At 56.4% G+C, this 21,565-nt stretch overlaps 1 protein-coding gene across 24 annotated transcripts in view; it reads left to right on the forward strand.

The window, feature by feature from the left end:
• Positions 1–21,565, forward strand: part of SRCIN1 (SRC kinase signaling inhibitor 1) — a 66,264-nt gene that overhangs the window by 24,759 nt on the left and 19,940 nt on the right. For 17 of the 24 annotated variants that reach the window (XM_079133385.1, XM_079133368.1, XM_079133369.1 and 14 more), the window contains 11 exons: positions 801–1,102; positions 4,077–4,175; positions 10,613–10,636; positions 14,148–14,343; positions 14,965–15,163; positions 15,575–15,668; positions 16,199–17,064; positions 17,999–18,091; positions 18,335–18,378; positions 18,677–18,864; positions 19,898–20,073. In XM_079133385.1, the coding sequence (XP_078989511.1) occupies positions 801–1,102; positions 4,077–4,175; positions 10,613–10,636; positions 14,148–14,343; positions 14,965–15,163; positions 15,575–15,668; positions 16,199–17,064; positions 17,999–18,091; positions 18,335–18,378; positions 18,677–18,864; positions 19,898–20,073 (2,281 nt within the window). Of the gene's footprint in view, positions 1–800; positions 1,103–4,076; positions 4,176–5,981; positions 6,315–10,612; positions 10,637–14,147; positions 14,344–14,964; positions 15,164–15,574; positions 15,669–16,198; positions 17,065–17,998; positions 18,092–18,334; positions 18,379–18,676; positions 18,865–19,897; positions 20,074–21,565 lie in introns of those variants that run through there. The other 7 variants (XM_079133387.1, XM_079133380.1, XM_079133377.1 and 4 more) reach the window with 6 other exon arrangements.

The raw sequence follows: 21,565 nt of genomic DNA on the forward strand, positions 1-21,565 counted from the left end.
GTGTGTGTATGTTGGGAGGAGAGACTGAAAAATCCGTGGGGTGGGGGCTTAAGCTGTTCTGTCTGCTTTCTTTTTTCTTTAAGTTTGTCCAAATCCATCTCTCTCTGTCCTTTCTGTGCCAGCCTCTCCTGTCTGTCTATCTGTTTGTCTCTGGGGAGGGAGGGGAATGGGGGTCCCTCTGCCCCACACCTTGGACCTCAAGCCCCTTGGGAAGCCCTCCTTCCCCAATATATCCCAGTCCTGGCCACTTTTCCAGGCAGTCCCCGGTCTTGAGGATACTCTGTCCTGGATATGCAGGTCTGAGGGAGGAGGCTAAAACCTCCTGCCTCTCCTTAGAGGATGCACTGGAAAGGTACACAGTAAAGCTTCCTTTCAGGAAGTATATAAAAGCCAACGCCCCTTTTTCCTGCTCCCATGTACACCAATTTTAGGAAGGGGAAGGGGTGAGTGACTAGAAGAGTGTCCGGCCCTTTGCTCCCCTCCCCACGCCTTGGTCTCAAGGACAGCACCTCCCAAGGTCATCATCGCCCCAACCTCAGCAGGAGGAACAAGAGGTTGCATCTGGGCCTTGCTCCCCACCCCTCTCATAGGTCTCTAAGTGCACTTTTCACCGGGTCTACCCTTCTGCTTCCCTTAGTGCCCCACGGGGGTGGGGGGGACCGCAACTCTTGTCACACCCCAGAGGCCTTTCCGCCCCTAAGCTTAGGCGCTGCGGCCCGCCCCCTGGACCCCCGGTGGGGAATGGGCAGCCCCAGGCTGGGCACTCCGTGACCCCGCTGCGCCCCTCTCCCCTCTCGCAGATCCGGAGCGGAGCAGCCCCCCCATGCTGTCTGCGGACGATGCCGAGTACCCGCGGGAGTACCGGACCCTGGGGGGAGGGGGCGGCGGGGGCGGCGGGGGCCGGCGCTTCTCCAACGTGGGGCTGGTGCACACGTCGGAGCGGCGGCACACGGTGATCGCCGCCCAGAGCCTGGAGGCGCTCAGCGGTCTCCAGAAGGCGGACGCCGACCGCAAGCGTGATGCCTTCATGGACCACCTGAAGAGCAAGTACCCGCAGCACGCCCTGGCCCTTCGAGGCCAGCAGGACAGGATGCGCGAGCAGGTGAGTGGGAGCCCGGCTCGGGCTGGGGCTGCGGCGGCGGCGGCGGCAGGGGAGGGAGGCTGACCGGGCTCCCATGACCCAGGCTCATTCCAACTGAGAGGCCTCTGGGACAGATTCGAGGTGGGAGGGCAGAGTTGGGGAACTGTCGGTCCAGGACAGTAGCCCTGGCTGGCCTTTTTTTTGGAGCCTGGGGCTCAGCTATTCTGGAATTTGGAGCATGGATTGGGCCGAAAGAACCGTCAGGCTGTTTGGGCAGAAGACAGGAAGGTGTGCCTTGGAGGCCAGAGCCGTGATTGGGAGGAAGGAAAGCGACAGCCCTGGGGACTGAAGGTTCTGAACTTGAGGGTGGAGTTGGACTGTTTGACCTTGGCACTCCTGTGAATTGGGCCCTAAGAGGTGGGGTCCATGACTTCTCAGCAGGATGGATCTGGTGTGTCCACATTCACTGCAAGAATAGAGCCCCAAACTGGGATCTTTTACCTCCTTTCTCCCTGATTCACCCCAGACTAGCTGTGTAATTTTGAGCTGGAGGTCTCCTCTCTCTGTGCCTTGGCTTTCTTCCTGCTGTCAGTAAGGCTTACAGAGGGAGTTGAGGCCTTTGCCTCTGCCTCTGCACCAGGACTTGTCTCCTTCCATCTGGGGTGGGGTGCACGCATATTAGATCAGCGATCCATACACCCCAGGCCCGAAGCTTTTCAACCTTCTCCAAATCCTTAGGTTCCTGACTGCACCTCTCCACTCAAGCATGGGCTTCTGATCTGTAAGAAAGTTCTTTCTGGGGACTAGTATTCTGCTTTTAGTTCTGAATTTGTGAGGTGCCTTACTGATTGCTGCCCATTTAGCTACTTGGACTCTGGGAGAAGAGACTAAGGGATGGTGACACATCAAATTAGCATCCTTTCGGTCAATACTTGGGGTGCCTTGCTCGGTCTTGCTATGTCTCCCTTTTCCAGGTAGTACTGGATGTGCCTGGGGATGAGGAGAAGTGCCCTATCCTCCCCCCATTGCAGGGAACAAGGATATATTGGCACATTGCTGGTACCCTGTTTGCCCTTTGATATCATTTCTAGTTTTCTCTGGCTTTTGTCTTCCCCCAGCTTCAGAGTCCTGCTGGGAGCAGGGTCCAGGTTGGGATGAGGAAGAGCTACAGTTTCTGGCCCTTAGTGGTTTCCCTGTGTGCTCAGGCTTGGTGGGGACAGGGACTTTGATGACAAATGGGGAGAAAGGATGGTTAAACTTTGTATGAGGGACACGGTCCACTGGGAGAGGGTTTAGAGGCGGGCAGGTGGGCAGGCCTGATTAGGGAAGGCTTCCAGGAGGAAGAGCTGCCTAAACTAGGCTTGGATGGATGGAGGTTTGAGCAGAGGAAGAGAATGCTGGCCTTGGAGCTGCGGTGGAGGCAGCATGAGCATATGCCAGAGTTGGTCTGGGGAGTGGCACAGTCTTCCTCTTGTCTGGTGCAGGAGATTCAGGGGAGTGGGGAGCTCAGGGATGTATCAGGACCAGAGGGTGGTGACCAGGGGACCATGGTTGTTTTTGGATGATGAACAGGAGGGGACCTAGGGGCTGGAGGCAGGGGAAGGAGAAGAGAAAGTGCATACCTGGAAGGATGAAAGAAAGGGGCGGGGTCAGCAGGGGAGACTAAGCAGGAGTTGCTTGGTCCCTGGATCTAGGAGGCAATGACCGAAAAACAACTTGGGTGACAGAGAGATGTTGGTGCCTTGGAGAGATTGGGAGAGGGAAATGTCAGGGGAGGGGTAGTATAAGAGGAATTGAGGAGTGGGAGGGGCCTCATAGGGATGCCTCCAGCTCCAGAGCAACCACAGCTTCAGGAGGAGACTTGAGAAGTGAGTCCTGGGACATAAGAGGGCCATCAAGGCAGAATGGACTTTGAGAAGGGAAGAGAGCCTGTGATAGTCAGGGAGGGGGTACCAGGAATTTTTTGGCTCCATGAGGAAGAAAAGGAAGGCCCTAGGGAGCAGCTGGCTGGCCGATGACCTGTGCTTCAGAAGTTCAAATGAATGCAGAGTGAGACAGCCATGGGGAGCAGCCTATGGGGCTGTGGGCTCATTGCCTCTGGCAGAGTGATGTAATGGACAATTTCAGAGCTTAGGGAGATTGGAGATGATGAGGAACCAGAGCCCTGGCCACAGACCTTCTGGGAAAGTTTAGCAGGACAAAGATGAAGCTAGCTGGGTGGTAGCTTCAAGGGGTGGCAGGCCTGGGAGAGAGGATGCAGCTGTGTTTAGGGGCCTCATAGGCGGCTGGCATGTTCACTGGTGCGAGGAGGTGGGTGAATACTCAGCAGACACCTAGGGAGTGAATCCAAGCACAGCTACCCTCCAGTGCATTTTGCTATGTCCATTCCTTACCTCAGAGTGTAAGTGACCAATTCACGGGGTGCTCGGGGCCCTAGCTCAGTGACCCCGGAGGGAGGGATGACTGCTCAAGGGAGGTAGGAAGCTGAAGATGCTGAGTGCCAGAAGACTGTGAGGACGGGTCCCTGAGGAATCAGGTCTGGTGGCCTCCGGGTAGGAGAGGAAGTCACTTCCACTGGCTTAACAGGAAAGAAAGATGTGCCGTGGGGCAGAGACAACTGGGGTAGAGTCATTCCTGCCCAGTGGTTCCCTTCTCTGTAAGGTCTGAGGTGGTGTCCTTAAGGAGGAGGGGGAAGGCCAGGAGCAGCTCCCTGTGGAGTGTGTGGCAGGCAGGTGAGGGAGTCAGGAGTGGACAGCAGAGTTTATTTCAGGAATATCCAGTAGGGAAGCCTCTTCTGACAGGAGAGATAAACATCCAGACATAGTTCGGGGTACTAGTTAGAGATGCAGCCCTTGTAAGGAACCCTCCATCCCTCTGCAGCGTGAGCTCTGTGCCCCAAGGCTTGCCCCAGCAATGCCCCTCCCTGCCCTGTCACAGCCCCAGCGGCTCCTGCCCGCTCCCCCTAATGGGGTGTCCCCTCGCTTCACACACACAGGTTGGCGGCTGGACCGTGGACCCTGTGTGCCTCCTCAGCTCCCTCTGCTCCCACCTCCATGGCGACTCCGCCCCCTCCGGGGCTGGCCAGCCTGCCCAGGTGAGTCACCCACCTCCACCACCACCCAAACCCATGGCAGAGCTTGGCTTTGGGGAGGATTTTTTCTTTTGGAGGGGGGATATCCAGAATTTTAATTTTGCATCCCTTTCTCTTTTATGTAGGAGCCCCCCCTATTTCGGGGAGACATCTATGACCTGTACTTGCAAGTCCCCTGATTGTCTAATTCCCTACCATGACCTCCCCAAACTGGTTGGTTTGGAGGAAGGAGCTTTTTGAGGGACCATACTCAGGATTCTCACACACACACACACACACACACACTTCTGTATTCTTTCTCCTTTAAACAGGAGACTCCCATATCCCATCTTGCTCCTGGGGTTTCTGGAGGTTTCTTATTCTACACCCCCCACAGGAGATCTTATTCTCCTGTCCACACCTTGCTCTTCATTTCTGAGCACCACCAACCTTCCCCTGATGATTTATCATCAGGAAATTCTACAGGATGTCTCTCTCCCACACTTCTCTCTATGTTCAAGGCTTGACCTCAAGTTTTTAAGAACACTTGGGCATCTGGCCATTGGTTCTGTCCTGTGCCCTGTTTCTCATCAAGTCTCAGTTTCCCTGATGGGACACACTTAGATAGGACACTAGGGGCTGGGCTCCAGCTCAAGCCTGGACACTGACATGGGAGATAAGTAGGTGTCTGAGGCCCAAGTGGGGAGGAGGGACCAGGGAGTCAGTTGCAGTGGGGAGGGTCATCCCAGGAAGTGCTGGGCTTGAGGGTGTTCAGCTGTAGGAGACTGAGGAGGGGTAGTGGCTGCAGATCTCATGGACCGGATGGGGTGTCAGTTCCTCACCCAGCCTCATGGAGAAGAGCAACAGGGCTTGAAAATTAAATGAAAGAAAATTGTGACCGCCTAGGAAACAAGCCTCTAGAGCAAGGACATTTGAGCTGAGCGTTACTCAGTCTAGCAACAGATTGGCGTGTTTGGCATCTCTCACAGGGCACTCCGCCCACTCCCTTTCGGGCTTTCTGTCCATCTTGGCTGAACTTTGGGGAACAGGGATGTGTCTGCTCCTGATGCTAGACAGCGAGTGAGAGAGTTGTCCTGACTGATGAGGTGTGTAGTGGAGGCCAAAGTGGGGCCTAGAAGAGATGGTGATGGGGCAGAAGACAGGTGTGGTGTGCACAGGCAGGTTCTGTGTTTCTGTCCCCCTCCCAAGAGGTCCCCGGATGGTGCATCTTGGGCTGTGATATGGTTGGGGTGACAGACAGGAGTGAAACTGGACTTGGTGAGCTCAGTTGTCCAAGGTGGTAGAGTTCTAGTCTATCCACATCTGGAATCTGCTCTGATGGAGAAAGGAGAGCTTGAGGTGACCTTTGCCCCAGGGCTTTGTAATTACCTGGGAAAGTAGCTGTGCACAAGGTTTGGTAATCACTTGATACTTAGAATTCATCACACTCCCTGCCCCCCAGAACTGAGTTTGAGGTTCTTTTTTGTAAAGTGTAGGAACAGAGACATTCAGCAGAGGGCCAGAGTCACACAGTAGGGCAGGATCAGAGGCCATCAAGGAAATTTAGGCGTCCTAGACCTCCCAGACTGGCTAGGGATTAAGTCATGGGAGAATTAAAAGGGCAAAGTGCACAGCTGAGACCCGGGTGAGGGGAGGTTGTGGGTGGGGAAGGTGGCGGTAGGTCAGACCTTTGGGGTTAGAGACAGTGAGGGTTAGAGAGGTTAGACCAAGCCACAGCCCTTCCCCCCGCTTCCACTAGGCTGTCTAACCTCCCTTCCTCTTGCTGCAACCCGAGTCCCGGGCGGCGGACCGGCGTATCGGGTGACCGCGGCGACGCAGCCACCAGCCTCCGCCGCTCCGCGGCGGGGCTGCGCCGGCGGGGCCGCGCCAGGGGAGGGGGCCGAGAGAGGGGATGTGCACGGAGGCGCGCCGCGCCGCGCCGCGCCAGGTGGAGTCGCGGTTACCGGGGCGACCAGGGCCCGGGCCGGCTCCGCGGCGGCGGCGGCTCTCGCATTGCAGCAAAGGGCACCGGCGGCGGAGGCAGCTGCGGAGGCGGCCGGGGGAGGGGAGAGCCCGGGCGGGTGGGAGTAGGGGGCGGCCCTCCATCCCCCGCCCCACGCGGGATCTGGGGCTGGGGCCCCAAGCATACACCTGTAGCCACAGGTAAGGGGAGCGGCTGTGGGGGCCGGGGTCTCGGCCGGGTTCGTCAGGGGGCGGGGACACGGAGATGGGGGTCCCTCTCTGCGGCACTCAGGGCCGATGGAGGCTGGGGGGCGCGCAGCCGTTGCAGGTTGCCAGTCTCTGAGAAACGCCCCCTCCCTTCCCCCACCGCATTAGGTGCCTACCGCGTGGGACGGCCCCCACCCCTAAATGCGGCAGGCGCCCCCTCCCCCAATCTTGGAAAGTCATGACCTTCGCGGGGTGCGCCCGCGCCCCCGGCTCAGCGAGGCTCCCGCAGCTCACCCCTTCCCAACGCACACTCTCGGCGCTGGGCCGGGGTACGTGTGGGCGGCCATCCGCACACCTAGGGGCAGGGTCGTGCCTGCGCGTGGCTGGGGGCGCCAGCGGGGGCGCGTTGCGTAGCCCCAGGCTGGGGGCTGGTGTTTACGTGCACTTGTGTTCAAGGGAGTTGAGAGGTGGGTGTGTGCGCTGGTGCACGCCGAGTCAGGGGGTTAAGGAGCTGGGGGCGAGGACCGTTGACTGGCCTCCCTGGGGGAGGCTGCGTCGCAGCGGCTTGAGGTCAAGGAGGGTTCATGCACTCATCTAACCTACATGGGACTTAGGCCCAGGAGATAGGGGGACTTCAGCTGGCTGAGCTAAGCCTCCCCGGAGGCTTGACCCCGCCCCTCCCAGAGCCGGGTTGCAGAGAGGGAATGGCCAGCTTCCCTCCACCAGAGACTGAGGAGTGAGAGAGGGAGGGGCTTCAACCCTCAGCTCCAAAAGCTGTTTTCTCTGCTCACCAAGGAGTTGGTTTGCTCCCTTAGGTCTCTGGAGAAGCCCCTTTCCCCATTTCTGAAAGCCTTGTTCCAAGAGATGCTTGGTTTCCATCTTATCCTCTTGGAACCCCTCTTATTTTATCCCAGCTCCTGCAAGGTCCTTCCCCACAAGTGATGACCCCTGGCAGGGTCTCTCCTGCTCAACCCTTTCTTCATTTGCCCTCTGACTGCCTTCTGGGAAGTCCAGACCCCTCCTGGGGAATGTGGAGGGAGGTCACTCTGCCTTGGTATTAAGGTTTTTGCTAGGGTTGGGGAGTTGGACCTCTGGGGCCTTTCCTGTCCTCTGCCCTCCTTCCAGGGGGCTTTCTAGTCCTGGGAAATTCCCAGGGAATAGGCCCAGAAGGCTGAGCAGCTGGGTGCCAGGAGATGCAGGGAGTGGGGCCCCACCAGAGTATTCAAAACCACTCCTTCTGGTGGGCTGGTCCTATTTTGTTGGCTTTTATTCTCTGTCACCTATTTGTTGAGGGCCTGCTACATGCCAGGCACCTGTTGGCACAGCAGGAGGGAACAGACAACAGGGGAAAGGGGCCGGAGGTTGGGTGGAGAGTGACTGACTGGCAGTGTGCCCCTTGGAGAAAAGGGGAGGACTCTCTGCTCACCCAAGGCTGTCCCATGGGTTAACACCCTGAAAAGAGACAGAATGGGCTGTCTCCCCAGGCCTCTTCCTGCTGCAGTTTCCCCTTCAGAGGACAGTGAATTACCAGGAAACCATAGGCCTCAGTCCTGGTGGGGTCAGGATGGAGGAGGATCATTCTCCCCACTTTTCAGAGGGAGAATGAAGAAGCAGGAGTCACTTCAAACATGTGCCACAGCTCAGATCCAGAAGCCCCAGGATTCTGATCACAGTGTCCCTCAGACATCCAAGTTCCCCGGGCACAAACGTGGCTGGCTCTTCTTCTGTGTGTGCCCTTTCCTGGGGCCTGGCTGACCATTCCTGTGGCACTGATGCTTCCATCCCATCCTCTGTTTGGGGTCATGCTGTGACCCATTCCCTCCAGATGACTGCCCCATGGATGTACCAGTGTTGCGACCTCAATGTGGGAGGCCCATGTTGAGGGCATAGCCAGTGTGGCTATAGCCAGGCCCTGACCTATCTCCCTCAGGGCCACAAAGTGGGTCCCAATCATCTTCACAAGGTACCCTGAGTCCAGTGTTCTGACACTGGTGGTGGTGGGGGGGCATCTTCTGCCTCTCTTAATTCAAGAGATCACCTCCTTGACATGTGATGTCTGGGACATCATAGGCATGGGAGAGTAGCTAAGGTTGTCAGTGTCACACAGATCCAGCTAGTAGGGCAAAAGAGAGTAATGACTCTTTCTTTAAGGCCATGAGTGTGTACTGTGTGTTCAGTGCTTTGTGTGTATCTGTGGTGTGTGCATGTGAATGGGTGCCCACATGTCACATGTGACAGTGACTGTGGGTATGCTGAGGGTGATGTGAAAGGTGTCAGTGCTTCTGTCTTCTGTGCCAGTGACAGTGTGTGTGTGTGAGCAAGTTGGGGTCCTGGGGCACGTGTGTGCATGAGTGGGGGTGGCCTCCGTATGAACAGGGCTGAGTTTCTGTTTATTTCTGGGGCGTTTCTGATGGCTTCTAAGTGCTTGTGTGCCTTGGTGGGTGTGTTTTGTTGCTCTGGGTCTGTTGGTAATGTCCTTATCTAAGGATGTGTGTGTCCTTATCTAAGGAGCGTGTGTTGTGGGGAGCCATGGGTGGCCCCTGCATACGCTGCCTGTGAGGGACGCTCGGCCTTCTCTGCAGAGCTGTCCATCATGCCCAGTCTGCAGACCTGACTCTCATAAACCTTCCGGTGCCCTCTGCCTGGCCCTGCCTGCCCCCTATGGGTCCACTCCCTCTTCTGCCCCTCCCTCCCCTTCAAGGCCACAGCAGCTGTGCCAGGGCCTGTTACTGGGCTTCTCCCCTCCTCACAGTGAGCATCCCCTGGCACCAGGGGGGTAGCGGGGGCGTGCCCATAGATGATCACAGGCGTTGGCTGGGGCACAGACTTTGCCTTCTTCTGCCTGGTGTGTGACTAGTTTTTTGTCTTTTGGAGCCAGTGTTACAGGGAGAGATGGGGCTCAGGGCTCAGATGGGGGCAGTCCTGGCAAATGAACCTCTTCATCCCAGCCCCCGCCAGCCTCATCCCCACTGTAAAGGGCCATCTCAGTAAAGCCCCATCAGGCAGAGTACCCTTCCACTCAGCCCCTTTCCAACTCTTCCTGGCCACGACAGCCTTCAGTGGCACAGGATACTCTAGCCTCGTGTCCTTCTCCATCAGGTACCCCCAATGTCCCTTTTCTCTGCCATGGCTCTGAGGCCTGTGAATCTTGTCTGTTTGTGCCAGGCACCCCAGGGCCAGGCCATCTGCTGCCTCTGTCTTCCTGCTGAGGCTGGCACCGGTCAGCAGGGTGCCCTCAGCTTTGCCAAGAACCAGCCCGGCCTCAGGGTGGCTCTTTCCTTGTTACCAGCCATCTGGAAGGGCCTTCTGGTCTCTAGGGAAGGCAGGGTGACCCAAGCTACTGTGAATGAGGGGGAACTTTAATCCCCCCATTCCAGGGATATGAAGAACCCTCTATCATTTCCCCAGCTGGAGGGCATTGCCCGGTCCCCAGCCTCCCCAGCTCCCTTGCTGCCCACAGCTCCCTATCCATTGCCCAGTGCTGGAAGTCACTGGCATCTGTCCACTCTCCTCCATGGTCCAGGCCCATCCTATCACGCAGGCCCCCCTGCCCTGTCCCGGGACCTGATTGCCCTCTTCCACTCCTACCTCTGTGTCCTGCTGGGGTCCAATTCTGATCCTGCTCTGCTCCATTCATGTGCTGTTTGCTTGCCCCCACCTGCAACTTGAGTCTACATACTCAGCATCAAGGGCCACTCTGCGTCTGGCCTCAGCCCCTTTGCGACCCAGTCTGCACCCCAGCAGCCGGGACTGTGGACTCTTCTCCCACACTCTCTCCTGCCTGCTCCTGGCGCTCGCCCGTGTTCTCCTCCACCGAACACACCTTTCCTCCCAATCTCCAGCTGCTCATTTTTCAAGCCCCAGCCCAATGCCATCTTTTCCAGGAAAATTCCCCTGACCTGCCACAACCCATCCCCGTGCCATCTCTCTGACCCCATGGCCCAGATTTATCTTTTAATTGTCTCCTGGGTTCCCTGTATCATGGTCATCTGTGCCTTTTCCTACATATATCTCTCTGAGGGCTGTTACATTAGAGTGTGGCTAGTAAATATCTGGAATGTTCTCTTCTGCCTCCACCAGCAAACCTGAAGCCTTCCCATTCTGGGTGCACCAAGGTGTTCAGGTCTCAGAAGAGAATGGGATGTAATGGGCATTACTTCCTTCCTGCTCCTGAGGGGGTGGAGGGCCCATGTCCCAGGGCTGAGTGCTGAGCTCCAAGGGTCTCTAACTTGCCCCTGCCGTCCTTTGCCTCCCTGCCCCCTCATAACCATCTCTTCTCTTATTTCCATCAGCAGCCAAACTACTGGAGTTTCAAGGTCAGTGTGTGATGCTTCCACTCCCATGACAACTGCATGTGCTGTCTCTCCCCTGCTCCTGTCCCTCCCTCGCACATGCTTTGCACCGGGGTGTGCGTCTGCAGGGCCCCCTCTGGTGTGGGCGTGTGGGCTTTGGGGCTGCAGGCTGTGGCTGCTGCTTTGGGAGAGTCTGGGCTCACCTGTGAACGGCTTATGGATTGAGTGGGAGTTTGGGCCACCCCTGCTGGAGATTGGTTTGGAGATGCTCAGTCGCTAGACTTCCCCAGTTCACAAGGGGCATTTTGGAATGAGAAGATCTTCCCAGCCCAGAGAAACTGTTGGCTCTGAGACAGGGCCCCCAAACCCATGATCTTGTTAAGGCCTGGTTCCCTGAACTCAGAGTTCACCTCCCAGGGAGATCCTGTGACTCCCTTTCTTACTCCCCACTGTGGAGAAGCTAGTGAATGTCAACTAAGACACTGCCCTGTACCCCTAAAACTGTGTTCCAAGGAGAGGGCTAGGCTCCAGGGTGGTGCCTTCTGGTCCCCTTTGAAGAATCTGAGTTATCCAAAGGTGGAGAGCTGTCTACCCTCTCCCAGAACATCCTGCTGACCCCTGTGGGAGCACCCTCAGGGACCTCTTCCATCTTCCCTGGTGCCCAGGCCCAGAGCTGAGTGGAACTAGTTAGACTGCTGTTTGCTTGGTGGAGTCTCAGGCCCTCTCTCAGGCATCATGATGGGATGGGAGGCCACCTTCTGGATCCCCAGGCATCTTGTTTGCATGCATTCTCCCAGAGCAGTGCTAGGAGTCCTTGAATCCGAGAGTCAAGGGGTCTTAGTATCCTCATGCTAAGCATACCCTTTCTGGAGGAGGCAGGAGAGTGTAGTGGTTAAATGCATGAGCCTGAGAGCCAGACTGCTTGATGGTGAATTCCAGTCTGCCACTAACTAGCTTAGTGACCTGGGGCAATGTACGTTCCAGTCCTTTGGGCCTTGGTTTCTCCTTTAAAATAGAACAATGACTGAGTTATTGTAGAGATTTAAGAAATAAGAAAATGCCAGCCGAGGCAGATATCTGGCTCTTAGCCAGACATATGGTGGCTAACCTCAAAGGGTGTCAAAATCCTGGTTGATTTCAAAATCCGAATGTGGGGTCGTAGAAAGAGGTTTGTGAAAGCTCCCAAAAGCTCCTGCCCTAGGTTGTAGACAGCCTTGGGGAAACTCCAATCCTGCTCTGACCACCCTACCCATGGTTCCCTCTGCCTGGCCTCTGACCAGGAGTCACGATCTTCTCTCAAGGTTCTCCAGGGACAGTGCTCACTGCCTCCCACAGCGACCCTTTCCAGTCTTTGGAGAGCTCTGCTGGAATCACTATTTTGTTCTCTATCTCCATAGTGGTTGGAAAGTCCTTCTAGGTCTCACTTTCCTCTGCCCTATTGTCTCAGCTCAGGGATGAAGAGAAGTGTAATGGGCCTTCCCTCTTTTTAGCAAAGTTATCTGTAAAGTCTGTGAGAATAGAAAGGTGTTCATGGGGTCATGACTGAGACAGGAACAGGTGGAACAGAGAATGTGGCCACTTATTTTCCCAGCGTTCCTGCTTCTGCATTCAGCCACCCCCAGGGACCCTGCCACTTTCATTTGGCCCCGTTCGGTTCTCTTTCTGACATCTCACTTGTGCCCCCCACCATGCCCCTGTGAACCCCCACTTTTATCCTTACCAGTTGCCTCATTCTGCCTGCATTCTGTGACCCCCCTCACCTACACCAGCCTGGCAACCCCAAGACAACCCATCCAACCCTGGTTCCTCACCCTACTCCAGAGCTCCCCATCCTTCCCAGGAGCTGAAGGTGAGAACCAGGAGCAGGTTGTCACTGACTGTCAACCTACAGCTGAGCCACAGGGATTAAAGCCTGTACACAGGATCCCCCCAAGTGGGCCCAGTTCCTATGCTGTCTCCCTACTTCCAAGACCCACGCTGACACCGTGCTCAAGGCATTGTGCTTGCCCCTCAATGTCCCCAAATCTGACCTTCCACTTGCCCTGTCCCTTAAGGCCACCTTGGGGAACATCTGGGCACACTGCCCATCAGAGGAAGATGTTCTCTCTTGTCAAGAGCGCTAATCTGATTAGAACATTAAATTGAGTTAATAGGAAGATGGAAATTAATTAGGGGTTAATCAGGATTTGGGGAAAGAGGGAGCTGAAGTGGGGAATAAATTATTTCTTTTCAGAGATGCTATTATTGTCTCTTTAAAATTATAAAAATATTCTGATTGTGCAAAATTCACTTAATTTTATAGAGAAGTGTATAAAGTAAAAAAAAAAAAGTTTGTTCTCAATCCTGAGATAGCCAGTGTTAATGATTTTGAGTGATCTACTGGTAAATATAAACAATTTATTTTGTAGAAAAATACAATTAGGCAACATGACTTTTATACAATAAATGCATATATACTATATACATATATAATGTCCATAACATGGAATGGTTAGAACTGATTCATTTTCTCAGTCCTTTAAATAAATGAGCTTGTGTACAGCAACCTGGTTTGAGGGGAGGAACTGGGGTAGAACGGCAGGGGCAGTGGCCCCGGGTGACAACCCCAGGCTTCAGCCAATAGTAAGCTCTTCATGTACAATTGAAATCATAGTGTGACGCCACCCCACCCCCAAAGAGAGAGCAATCAAGCTGTCCTGTGACATCTTTCCCTACCCCCAGTCAGTCATTACCCAGAGTTATAGCTTCAGGGAAGGGACTGTCATGCTGGAGACTGGGGGAGGCCAGCCAGGCTGTCTGACTGCATAGCAGCTTGTACCACACAGAGAGGGGCCGAGGCCTGGCACACCCATGCCCTTTGCTCATGTGTATCACACTGGACTTCATATGTATGGTGGGTACTAAGCATGTAGTTTGTTTGAAACTGGGATCTATCTGGCTCTGTGGGGTTTGGGATAGTTTTCTTGTCACCTTAAATCAAGGACATTCTCCATGCCCAGCTCTGTGAGGGCCCTCACCTCCCAACACTGGGATTCTGGGGTCCCTGGTTCTCTTAGCTTTCTCCCTGGGCCCTGCTTCCTGCCATCCACCCAACCCTCTGAACTCCAGGAAGAATAAATTCGCCGCTCACAAACCCGCCGCTTAATTAATGTCTGGAACTAATGCCCCAATTTGCTCAACGATTCTGCTGCTCACCTCGGTGACAAATTTGTGTTGTTGTTGTTCTTTGGAAGCTTAAAATAGCAGGCGTGCCCATGGCTCCAGCTCAGATGGTTTCTTGTCTGGCTTCCCAGGGTGCCTGAGTCCTTTGCCCACTGCTTACCTATTGGGTGTCCCAGGGAGGTCAAGGCCCCAAGAGGTGGGGGGACTTTCCTGCAGCCACACAGCGAGTCTGAAATCCAGGAGACTCTCCTGTGAGCGTGTATGTGTGTGTGTCACTGGCTGGCTGGTGGGAGTTCCCAGGGCCTGGACGGAGGCAGTGGCTGAGCAACGGGGGATCACGCTTGGTTCTTCTCGCCCTGCCCGGCCCCTGCAGACACGCAGCTCGCGCCATACTCAGGGAGCCCAGCCGGGGCTGGCAGACCAGGCAGCCAAGCTGTCCTACGCCTCGGCTGAGTCGCTGGAGACCATGTCGGAGGCTGAGCTGCCCCTGGGCTTTAGCAGGATGAACCGCTTCCGACAGAGCCTGCCCCTCTCCCGCTCAGCCAGTCAGACCAAACTGCGATCTCCAGGTAGGGGCCAGCCCAGCCTTGCATCCTTCCTCCAGGCCACAGGCTCCTCCCTCTGCTCTTCTCCCCCAGTCGTCCCTGGCACCACTCCATCCCTCCTGAGCTCCACTCCCTCCTCCCCAAAAATCACTCCCTTTAGGGCCCCTCTGCTTTCTTTCTCCATCCCGCCCTCTCCCTTATCATCCCCTGCCCTACCCACTCCTTCCCTTCGCTCCTCTCCCTCCCTCCCTCCTCTCCACCCCAGCCCTCTCCTTTCCTACTGAGCCTTTTCTCTCTGTCCTACAGCAGCCCTCCATCCGTCACCCCTCCCTTCTTCCCTCTCTTTCCTGTTTCTCTCTCTCTCCTTCAGCACCTCCCTACCATCCCAACTCCTTTCAGTTTTTGCTCTACTTCCTCCTGCCCCATTTCCCTGGTCCAGGCTCCACTGCCTGGGGTCAGTGGTGCTCTGAGAGGCTGGTCCTGGCAGCATGAGGAGTGCCTGGGTGCACCTGCACTCAGGGGCCGCATCCGGCCTCAGACCCTGCTTCTGCGGAACTGGCTCAGCTCCCGAAGGCTCCCCTCGCTCTCAGGGCGGTTGGTCTGGCAGTGGGGGCAATAACCAGGAAGGTGGTATCTCCTTCGCAGGGGTGCTGTTCCTGCAGTTCGGGGAGGAGACGCGGCGCGTGCACATCACGCACGAGGTCAGCAGCCTGGACACGCTGCACGCACTCATCGCGCACATGTTCCCGCAGAAGCTCACCATGGGCATGCTCAAGTCGCCAAACACCGCCATCCTCATCAAAGACGAGGCGCGCAACGTCTTCTACGAGCTGGAGGACGTTCGGTGGGCGTGGCCCCAGAGGGATGGATGGGCTTCCCTACATTCCTACCCAGGAGAGTGCTTGACCCCCAAGGCCCTTTCCCAGATCCTTCCAGAACCTCCGTTTGTCCTTCCCCTCTCCGCCAGGGTCTTATCCTCCTGTCCTCCCACCCGACTCCCTTCTAAATTTCCCAGTCCTGCGGGTTGAGAGACCCAGACCTGACTTAACCTGGAAACGGCTGCAGAGACTGAGGAAGTGGTCCGGGTGGAGGCTGTGTATGTTGGTGGCAGACAGCCCGAGACAACAAAATCCACTGAGCAAAGGACTTAGGATGGGGTGGGGGTCCTGGTCCCTCTTTTCTGTGCCGGGAGTAGCTGCCTCTCCTCACTGCATGACTGAGAGATGCATGGTGACCCTCTGCACCCTTCCCCCAGGGATATCCAGGATCGCAGTATTATCAAGATCTATAGGAAGGAGCCACTGTATGCTGCTTTTCCTGGCTCACACCTCACCAATGGGGACCTTCGGGTATGAATGGGGAATGCCCTGCGGGACCTCTGGGTATGGATGGGGATGCCCAGGGAATTGGGGAGGCTGACAAAGTGATGCAGGCTGGCAAAGTGTAAGCAAATGTCAGAGGGGACCACCATATTTGGAGAATTAAAGGGGCTGACCCCTTAATTGTGGAGTTATAGAGAAGACCCTCCCCCCTCCTCACTTTCCCCTGGCTTAAGGCCTGTCCAGTCAGGATTTCTCTCACTGACCTCTTAAGTATTCTAAGGCCTCTCTCCTGAGCCACTTCTCCTTGATTTCTCCACCCGCACTGTGGGGTGGGCTGAGGGGTTCCCCTGGTGCCTCTCCATCTACGACTCTGCTACCACCCCCCACACCTGTGCTGGGAGCCCTGATGGAAAAGGTACCCAAGATATAGCAGAAGAGAGGAAAGGCGGAGAACAGGGGGACTTCCTGGGCGTCAGGAGACTTGATGCTGGCTTCTCAAGGAATAGCAAAAGTGTTCCCTTTGTGACCAGCCCTGTGGGGTTCTGTCTTCTGCGCAGAGAGAGATGGTGTACGCGTCCCGGGAGTCATCACCCACGCGGCGCCTCAACAACCTGTCGCCAGCACCGCACCTGGCATCTGGCTCACCGCCGCCTGGGCTACCATCTGGGCTGCCGTCGGGGCTGCCGTCGGGTTCGCCATCGCGCTCGCGTCTTTCCTATGCTGGGGGGCGCCCGCCCTCCTACGCTGGCAGCCCAGTTCATCACGCGGCCGAGCGGCTGGGAGGTGCCCCTGCAGCCCAGGGCGTCAGTCCCAGTCCAAGCGCCATCCTGGAGCGTCGCGACGTCAAGCCGGACGAGGACCTGGCGGGCAAAACGGGTGGCATGGTGCTGGTGAAGGGCGAGGGCCTCTATGCGGATCCCTACGGGCTTCTGCACGAGGGTCGCCTGAGCCTGGCCGCGGCCGCCGGCGACCCGTTCGCCTACCCGGGCGCAGGCGGCTTGTACAAACGCGGCTCGGTGCGCTCTCTTAGCACCTACTCAGCTGCTGCGCTGCAGTCGGACCTGGAGGACTCGCTGTACAAGGCGGCAGGCGGCGGCGGCGCGATCTACGGCGACAGCTATGGTTTCCGCCTGCCGCCCTCATCGCCGCAGAAACTGGCCGACGTGGCGGCTCCCCCCGGAGGGCCTCCGCCGCCGCACAGCCCATACTCAGGGCCACCCAGCCGGGGCTCGCCGGTGCGCCAGTCCTTCCGCAAAGACTCCGGCTCTTCGTCGGTCTTCGCCGAGAGTCCTGGAGGCAAAACCCGCAGCACCACGGGCTCCTCCACAGCCGGAGCGCCCCCTTCCGAGCTCTTCCCTGGGCCTGGGGAGCGCTCACTCGTCGGGTTCGGGCCACCAGTGCCGGCCAAGGACACGGAGACCAGGTGAGGGACACTTGCAAGGACTGTGAGGATGGGGTGGGATGAGAAGAGGAGACACACGCAGAGGTCCCGCGAGTGTGTTTGCTGAACTCAGAGACCCAAAGTCCTTTGAGGTGTGTAGTGATCTTAAGTAGGTGACCAGAGCATTTTGGATGTAGCAGGGAGGGCACTGAAGACATGGGCATGCCATTTCTCTTTCATTTGCACATCCTGAAGGAGTGGATGAGAAAGCCCCAAATATGGGCTCTAGAGATCTGGGTCTGCATTTGCTCCTTGAGCCTCAGTTTTCCCAACTGTAAAGTCCAAGGGCTGAGCCAGCCCTTTTTAGTGCCTTTCCAGCTGGGACACAGACTTTGCAACCACAAGAGCTGTCCAGCACAGGGTCAGCTGAAGTTCACTGGGCAGTGGGGTGCTGGTAAGAAATAGGGAGGGGACAGAAACACATTCTTTTACCTAGCCTCCAGGCTGGGGAGTTCTGAACCACCACTCGGTGCCATCTTAAGAGTGTGGGGCTGAAGGAGCTAGCCAGGGTGAGAGTGCTGCTGAGAGGTGAGAAGTGTGATTGTCTTCACACTGCAATCTTGTGGCCTGTGTGCCAGGCACTGCACCCAGTTTGCTGATGTGAAGTTGGGCAAACCCAGTTCCTGCTTTGGTCTAGAGGGGAGACACACTAAAACATCCAGGTATTGTCCTTGGGTGGTGTGGAGGAAGAGGTTCCTTAAGGCCATTGAGACTTGGGGATGGCCTCAGAGAGGAGGTAGGAAGAAAAGCATGGGGGGTGTATGCAAATCATGGAGTGCTCTGGGTGGGATCCCTTAGGGAGGTGAGAAATGTAGTAGGGGGTGAGCTTGATCTTTAGGCATTAAATTTCTGTGTGCTTGCAGCTGCAGCTGGGGAGGGAATTGAAGGGGTTGTTCAGAACCATCTTCCTCCCCAGGGAGCGCATGGAGGCCATGGAGAAGCAGATTGCCAGCCTCACAGGCCTGGTGCAGAGTGCTCTACTTAGAGGCTCAGAGCCTGAGACCCCCAGGTAAGGTCCCTCTCCCAACACCACTGCCAGTGGCAGGAAGAAGGGGCAATGGGCATTAGGAGCACTGAGCTTGACCTTGCCAATGTCTCACTGTGTGACTCTGGGTGAGTCTCTTCCCTTCTCTGCTATTACATTCTAAGATCAGGGAGCTGAAAGAGATGACATCTAAAGTCCCACTCAGCTTTGATGCTCTGGGGCTGGCCTGGACCCTCTGATGACCATCTTCTTTTCCCTGTGTTACAGTGAGAAGATTGAAGGCTCCAATGGAGCAGCCACCCCATCCGCACGTGAGTGACCCTTCCCCTCTTTTCTCACAGGTCCTTGCTCTCTCTGAGTCAGTTTCCTAATCTGTAAAGTAAGGATCAATACCACATCACTGGATTTTCAATGGATAAATGAGTATTCACCTTAATCCAAGATGTCACTGCACTGGTGCTTTGTTCCCCACTGTTAGTGATCATCACTTAGAGCATGAAGTCAAAGTCATGTGCCTCTGGCCACTGTATGGGGTCAGAAGTGGGGAGGATCTTGCACCAGCCCCTCTCTGAATCACTTTCTATTCCCTTTCTCCCATCCTCTCTGTAGCATTCGGGTCAGGCAGCAGAAGCAGTGGCGCAACCCCTGTGTCGGGCCCTCCCCCTCCCTCAGCCAGCAGCACCCCTGCAGGGCAGCCCACCGCTATCAGCCGTCTGCAGATGCAGCTCCACTTGCGTGGCCTGCAGAACAGCACCAGTGACCTGCGTGGTCAACTTCAGCAGCTGCGAAAGCTCCAGGTAACACTCCCTCCTGACTTACCTCCTAAGCTAAAAACTAGCCAAAACTCCTTCCCACTAGTACTGCCCCATCCCCCAGTGCATCACCCTTCCCCACAGAGCTCTGGGGAATCCCTTGCTGCTCATAGGTCCCTGCCATCTGAACTCCCCCCCCCCCCACCTTCTTGAGCTCCTGTTACTCACTGAACCTCCGCCCCTGGTCCATGTCCTTCTCACTAGCCCTCCTTCTTCCCCATCACTCTCCCAGAGTCCCAGTCCCATCCCTCCCAGTAGACATCGCTGGGGGTGGGGGCAGCTCTAGTTCCTTCTGGTCCCGCATTTCTTCCCCACGTCATCCTCAGCTCTCCCTTCCTGAGCCCTGGACAGTCTGCCTGGCAGATGGTCCCACCTGTCAGGGGCCTGGCATCGCTGTGCCGGCTACTCGAGAGGGCCCCAGGACCCGTCAGGCAAGGATAATGCGCAGAGACAGGCTGAGGAGGGGGCACAGAGTTGCCATCTGGGCCAAGGATAAGATGTCGCCCACCTCTGCCAGTCAGGCTTGAAACTGGGTTCGACGGTTAACTTAGTCTTCTCGTCCCAATCTCGGAAACTATCAACCCCAGCGCTTCATGGGGAATCCCCTGGAATCCTTCATTCCAGGTCCATCCCCATTCAGGGCTGCTCAAAGCCATGGCCACAGGGCCGCGCTGTAGGCAGGGTTCTGAATAGGACCCTCCGCCCCGCGCCACATATTCTCATCCCGTTCTCCTTCTGCCTCTACGCTTCCCCAGAACTTAACCTTCCCCTGAGCCACTCGCCGCCCCACCCCTTTGCTACTGCTCACGGCCCCAGCCATGGAGCCTCACCTTCTGCACTGCCCAGCATAGCACTGCCCAGTAGAGCACGGCTCCCTCCACTATCCCCATCCCAATCTCCTGTCTCCGGTTTCCCCCAAATTTAGCCCTCGGCCCCTACCCCCGCCTCGCACACCTTCGCCCCGCGCGCCTACTCTCCCTCCCACCCGGGTCCACGCGTCCCTCCTTGCATCCCGCAGCTCCAAAACCAGGAGTCCGTGCGCGCGCTGCTTAAGCGCACAGAGGCGGAGCTGAGCATGCGCGTGTCAGAGGCGGCGCGGCGACAGGAGGACCCGCTGCAGCGGCAGCGCACCCTGGTGGAGGAGGAGAGGCTGCGCTACCTCAACGACGAGGAGCTCATCACCCAGCAGCTCAAGTGAGGCTGGGCCCGGCCGCGGAGGGAGGGTGGGGGGCGCGGCCGGGGTCACCCGCAGCCTGTTTTCCCTGGGAGGCACAGCTCCTTTCCTTCGGAATCACAGGTGACGTTGGTTTGTTCTGAAGCCTAATTTCATCCTCCTCTGTGGCCTGATTTCTCTATGACCCACAAACCTTTGACCATCTGGCATAATTCCTGATTTCTTTTTTCTGGCTTGGTGCCTGCTTTTGCTGTGGTCTTGCTTCCTCCTCATCCAGTCCGGCTTCCTGTGTCCTGCAGCTTCACTCACATGTGGCCAGGTGCCTGATTTCTCTCTGACCACGACCCGTTTTTGTTCTAGCCGGTGACCCATGTAAATTTACCCTAGGGTAGAGCATGCAGGTGGAGTTCAGGACTCATCCCCACTCCAGCTTGGTGCTGACTTCTCAACATTGCCACCACTCCTATCCCCTGATCTCTGAGATCAGGTATAGCCCAGAAAAACCCTCTTCCCTTCTTAGTATAACTGGAACTGGGCTGTAGTGTTCTGGAAGGAAGAAGGAATAGAGAACACCCCACCCCAAATGCTTGGACGTGGAACGGTTAATGTAAGACAGTCTCTGATCCAAATTTAGCAAATGGCTGTCTGGCCGCAATTCCATTGTCTGGCACCTTTGAAAGGAGAAGCTGCCTTTCGCTGTCCATTCAGGAGTGCGCACCCCCCACCCCACCGCAGCTTTCCCTTGTCAGTTACTGAGTCTGAGGCGAAGGCTTCTTCTGTTTTTTTCCTGTGTCCCTGTCTTGGTGACGCAGGGCATTAGGGGACTTGGGGTCCAGCACTGAGGGGCTGTGTGCTCAGGGCAGTTCCTGTCCCGCTCTGTGCCTCAGTGTCCTCTTCTGTGTCCAGTATTGAGATTTTTGCAGTTATTTCTGGAGAGGAGTTGGGTTGTACTCAGGGGCACCCAAGAGCCAGGAGAGCTGCTCACAGGCGCTCAGCTTCCTCCCTAAGTCATATGTGGAGCCCTTGCAAGGTTCCTGCTCTGTCAACCTGGGGCTCACATAGCCTGGTGGTGCACGCCTCAACAGGGTACGAGGCAAAGATTCACATAACATTATATGGCCAAGATGAAGTAAGGGATCACCCCATGTGGAAATAAGCCAGCAGCAGCCACCTGTCACTCAGGTGTGATGACTTAGGGAAGCTCCAGCCAGATCTCCATTAGACCAGCAGCTGCCATCCCCCTCTCCCAGGGAAATCTCTTTACCTGACTTTCCTGTCCTTTCCTTGTTCCTTTGCAGTCAGCACAGCAGAGCTGGGTTGGAATTTTCAAAAGAACTTTACTGAGACATTAAAGGAAATGTAAAAGCACAGAGGTAGAAGAGATGAAAGGTCTGGTCATTAATGAGTGTCTGGTCCTTGTCTTCCTGGGAGCCTCTGTTCTCCAGAAACACACAGCTCCTGGTCCCCTGCCCCTTATGGGACCCATTGCTCAGACTGCTCTCAAGTGACCTG

Source organism: Sciurus vulgaris, assembly GCF_902686455.1.
Source record: "Sciurus vulgaris genome assembly, chromosome: 3".
NCBI lineage: Eukaryota > Metazoa > Chordata > Mammalia > Rodentia > Sciuridae > Sciurus > Sciurus vulgaris.